Source organism: Lipotes vexillifer, unplaced genomic scaffold, assembly GCF_000442215.2.
Source record: "Lipotes vexillifer unplaced genomic scaffold, Lipotes_vexillifer_v1.1 scaffold196, whole genome shotgun sequence".
Lineage (NCBI taxonomy): Eukaryota > Metazoa > Chordata > Mammalia > Artiodactyla > Lipotidae > Lipotes > Lipotes vexillifer.
In genome coordinates, this window is record NW_006775077.1 from 2,662,136 (window position 1) to 2,664,493 (window position 2,358).

Sequence of the window (2,358 nt, forward strand, 5' to 3'; positions counted from 1 at the left end):
CTGCAGTGATTCCACCAATCAAATTGCAAGCGGAGAATCTCATCAGAGACTAGTCCTCATCCTGAAGGGTACCATGAGTCCAGGCCTGGGGCAGCCGCAGCAGGACTCAGGGAAGTCAGGTTGTTGAAGGTGGCTGTGGCTTTAGAAAGTTGTGCACGGTGATACAAAACCATGTCCGATGTCTGCGCCTTGGAAATATTTTATTACTGGTCCAAATGTCCAAGGGAAAACATTATTTGGGGGACCAAATTCCTCTGAATAGTTAGATTTTGTTCCTGCCCAGGGTTGTGTGAAAGGGGATCTGTCAGTAGGTCAGGCCTAGGCTGGAAGGTTCCTACCATGATTAATGCAGCTTAGCCATCTCTAGGAAAAAGGCAGCAAATAATTTGGATCCCTCTATGTAATTCCACCTAACAAAAGACATAGAGAGAGACACTGTTATTCCCATTCAGATGACAGAGGGAAAGTAGTCTACAGTTTAAACAGGAAGACTTGATGACAGAAATTGCATCTGAAGTATGCAGCCTGTCTGGAGGTTACCGGTGTGAGGACCCAGGCTTGTGCAGTGAGGGGTGAGCGCCTATAGGACTCACTAACCTGTTGATTTTCTCTTTCTGAGAGTGCTCTCCGTCATCAACAGCGCCCAGCGGGAGCATCATCACACTCTTCTGGATGGTATCCTGGAATATTTTGGCGATGGGTATGGTTGATCCATCTCGGATCATGTCTGGCTCTGTCCCAAACACTGAATGAAACACAGGAAAAGAAGGCATTTGAATAAAATAATGACAAGACTACCCCCAGTAATCTCCTCAAATGTAGTGTTTGCTTTGTCTTTTTCTTCTTCTTTGTTTTAATCATTGAATTTGATACTTGGGTTCGGTAAGCTTCTTGATTTCACATAATTTATGTTCTAAAATCATCAACAGAGTCAAGAAGAAAACTGTGGTTGCCTTCTTTACAGTTATCTACTTTTAAACTTTTTTTTTTATTTTGGTCATGCAGCATGCGGGATCTTAGTTCCCCAACCAGGGATCGAACCTGAGGCCCCTGCAGTGGAAGCGCAGAGTCTTAACCACTGGACCGCCAGGGAAGTACAATTATCTACTTTTTTAAAATATTTTTAAATTTGTATTTTGAACTAATTTTATACTTACAGAAAAGTTGCAAAAACAGTGCAGAGTTCCCATATATCCTTTACTTTCCCTAATGTTAACATATAACTATTGTACAATTACCAAGAATAGGAAATTAACATTGGAATAATATTATTAAGTAGACTCAGACCTGATTGGAATTTTACCACTTTTTCCCTTTTTCTATACCAGGATCGAATCCAGAATCCCACACTGCATTTTGTCATTGCTTCTGAGTCTCTTCTAGTCTGTGACAGGTTCTCAGCCTCTCTTTGACTTTCATGAACTTGACCCTCTTGTAGAGTACTGATCAGTTGTTTTGTAAAATGTCCCTCAGTTTAGGTTTGTCTGATGCTTTCTCCTGATTGGAAGAAGTCATGCATTTTTGGCAGGAGCGGCACAAGATGGTACGCCCACTTCTATGGTTGCTTCATGAATTAAATATTGGGAAGGTGGGACTTCTTTGTTTTTTTGTTTGTAACCAATATACAAATAAATAGCTGTACTCAACTGTCACCTGAATGTCTCAGCATTTGTGCTCAACTTTCAAGGTATACCAGGAAATAGTTTTAACAGATATCCTAGGGTCTGGAAAGAGATGAGTTCAGACCTTCTAGGCTAGAGGACAAGTTGCTGGTGACAGAGCAGGAGTGAAAAATGAAACAGTCGCAAGAGAGAGCGTGCCCGACCTTCTTTACCCACAGAGCAAGGCGTGAATGTGAATAAAGATGATGGACTTTGTTAGCAGAACTGGTCCAGCACACAAACAGGCCCAAAGGTGCCCATGCCTTCCTGCAAGAGTACGTCAGGCCTTGACATTTCAACCACACGCCTCTCTTCAGGGGCATTGCATTTATCTTCCTAACCCTTCTTCCTCTTTTCTTCACTCCCAAATTGGCAAAATGCTCCTACAGTTGGGACAGTGGGAATGAATATGCAGAGAAGCACGGCTCTAGGTCTTGGACTTGTCCTGTGATTGTTAATGTCTGTGTCCCTGTAGTGATAATCCCAACAGAGAGTGAGGGCTCCAAGGAGGTCTGGACCCCCAGTTCCAGCTCCAGCATCTCTGGGGGGGTGGCCCAAGGCCCAGCTGTAACATAGTGCATAGTCTATATAAACACTTGCCGGTGTCTTCCCGCCTAACGTTTGGAGAGACCCCAAAACTCCCCCTGCTTTTAGGAGAGACCCCACTTTGCAACTGTTGGCAGTATCCCATTCCTGC

General features: G+C 43.6%; 1 protein-coding gene across 1 annotated transcript in view; it reads right to left on the reverse strand.

Annotated features, from left to right (window-relative positions):
• Window positions 1-343: 343 nt before the first annotated feature.
• The window catches only part of CNDP1 (carnosine dipeptidase 1), a 26,940-nt gene continuing 24,925 nt past the window's right edge, over window positions 344-2,358 (reverse strand). Inside the window, 2 exon segments of the mRNA XM_007449669.1 lie at window positions 344-410; window positions 598-745. Coding sequence (XP_007449731.1) covers window positions 344-410; window positions 598-745 — 215 coding nt within the window.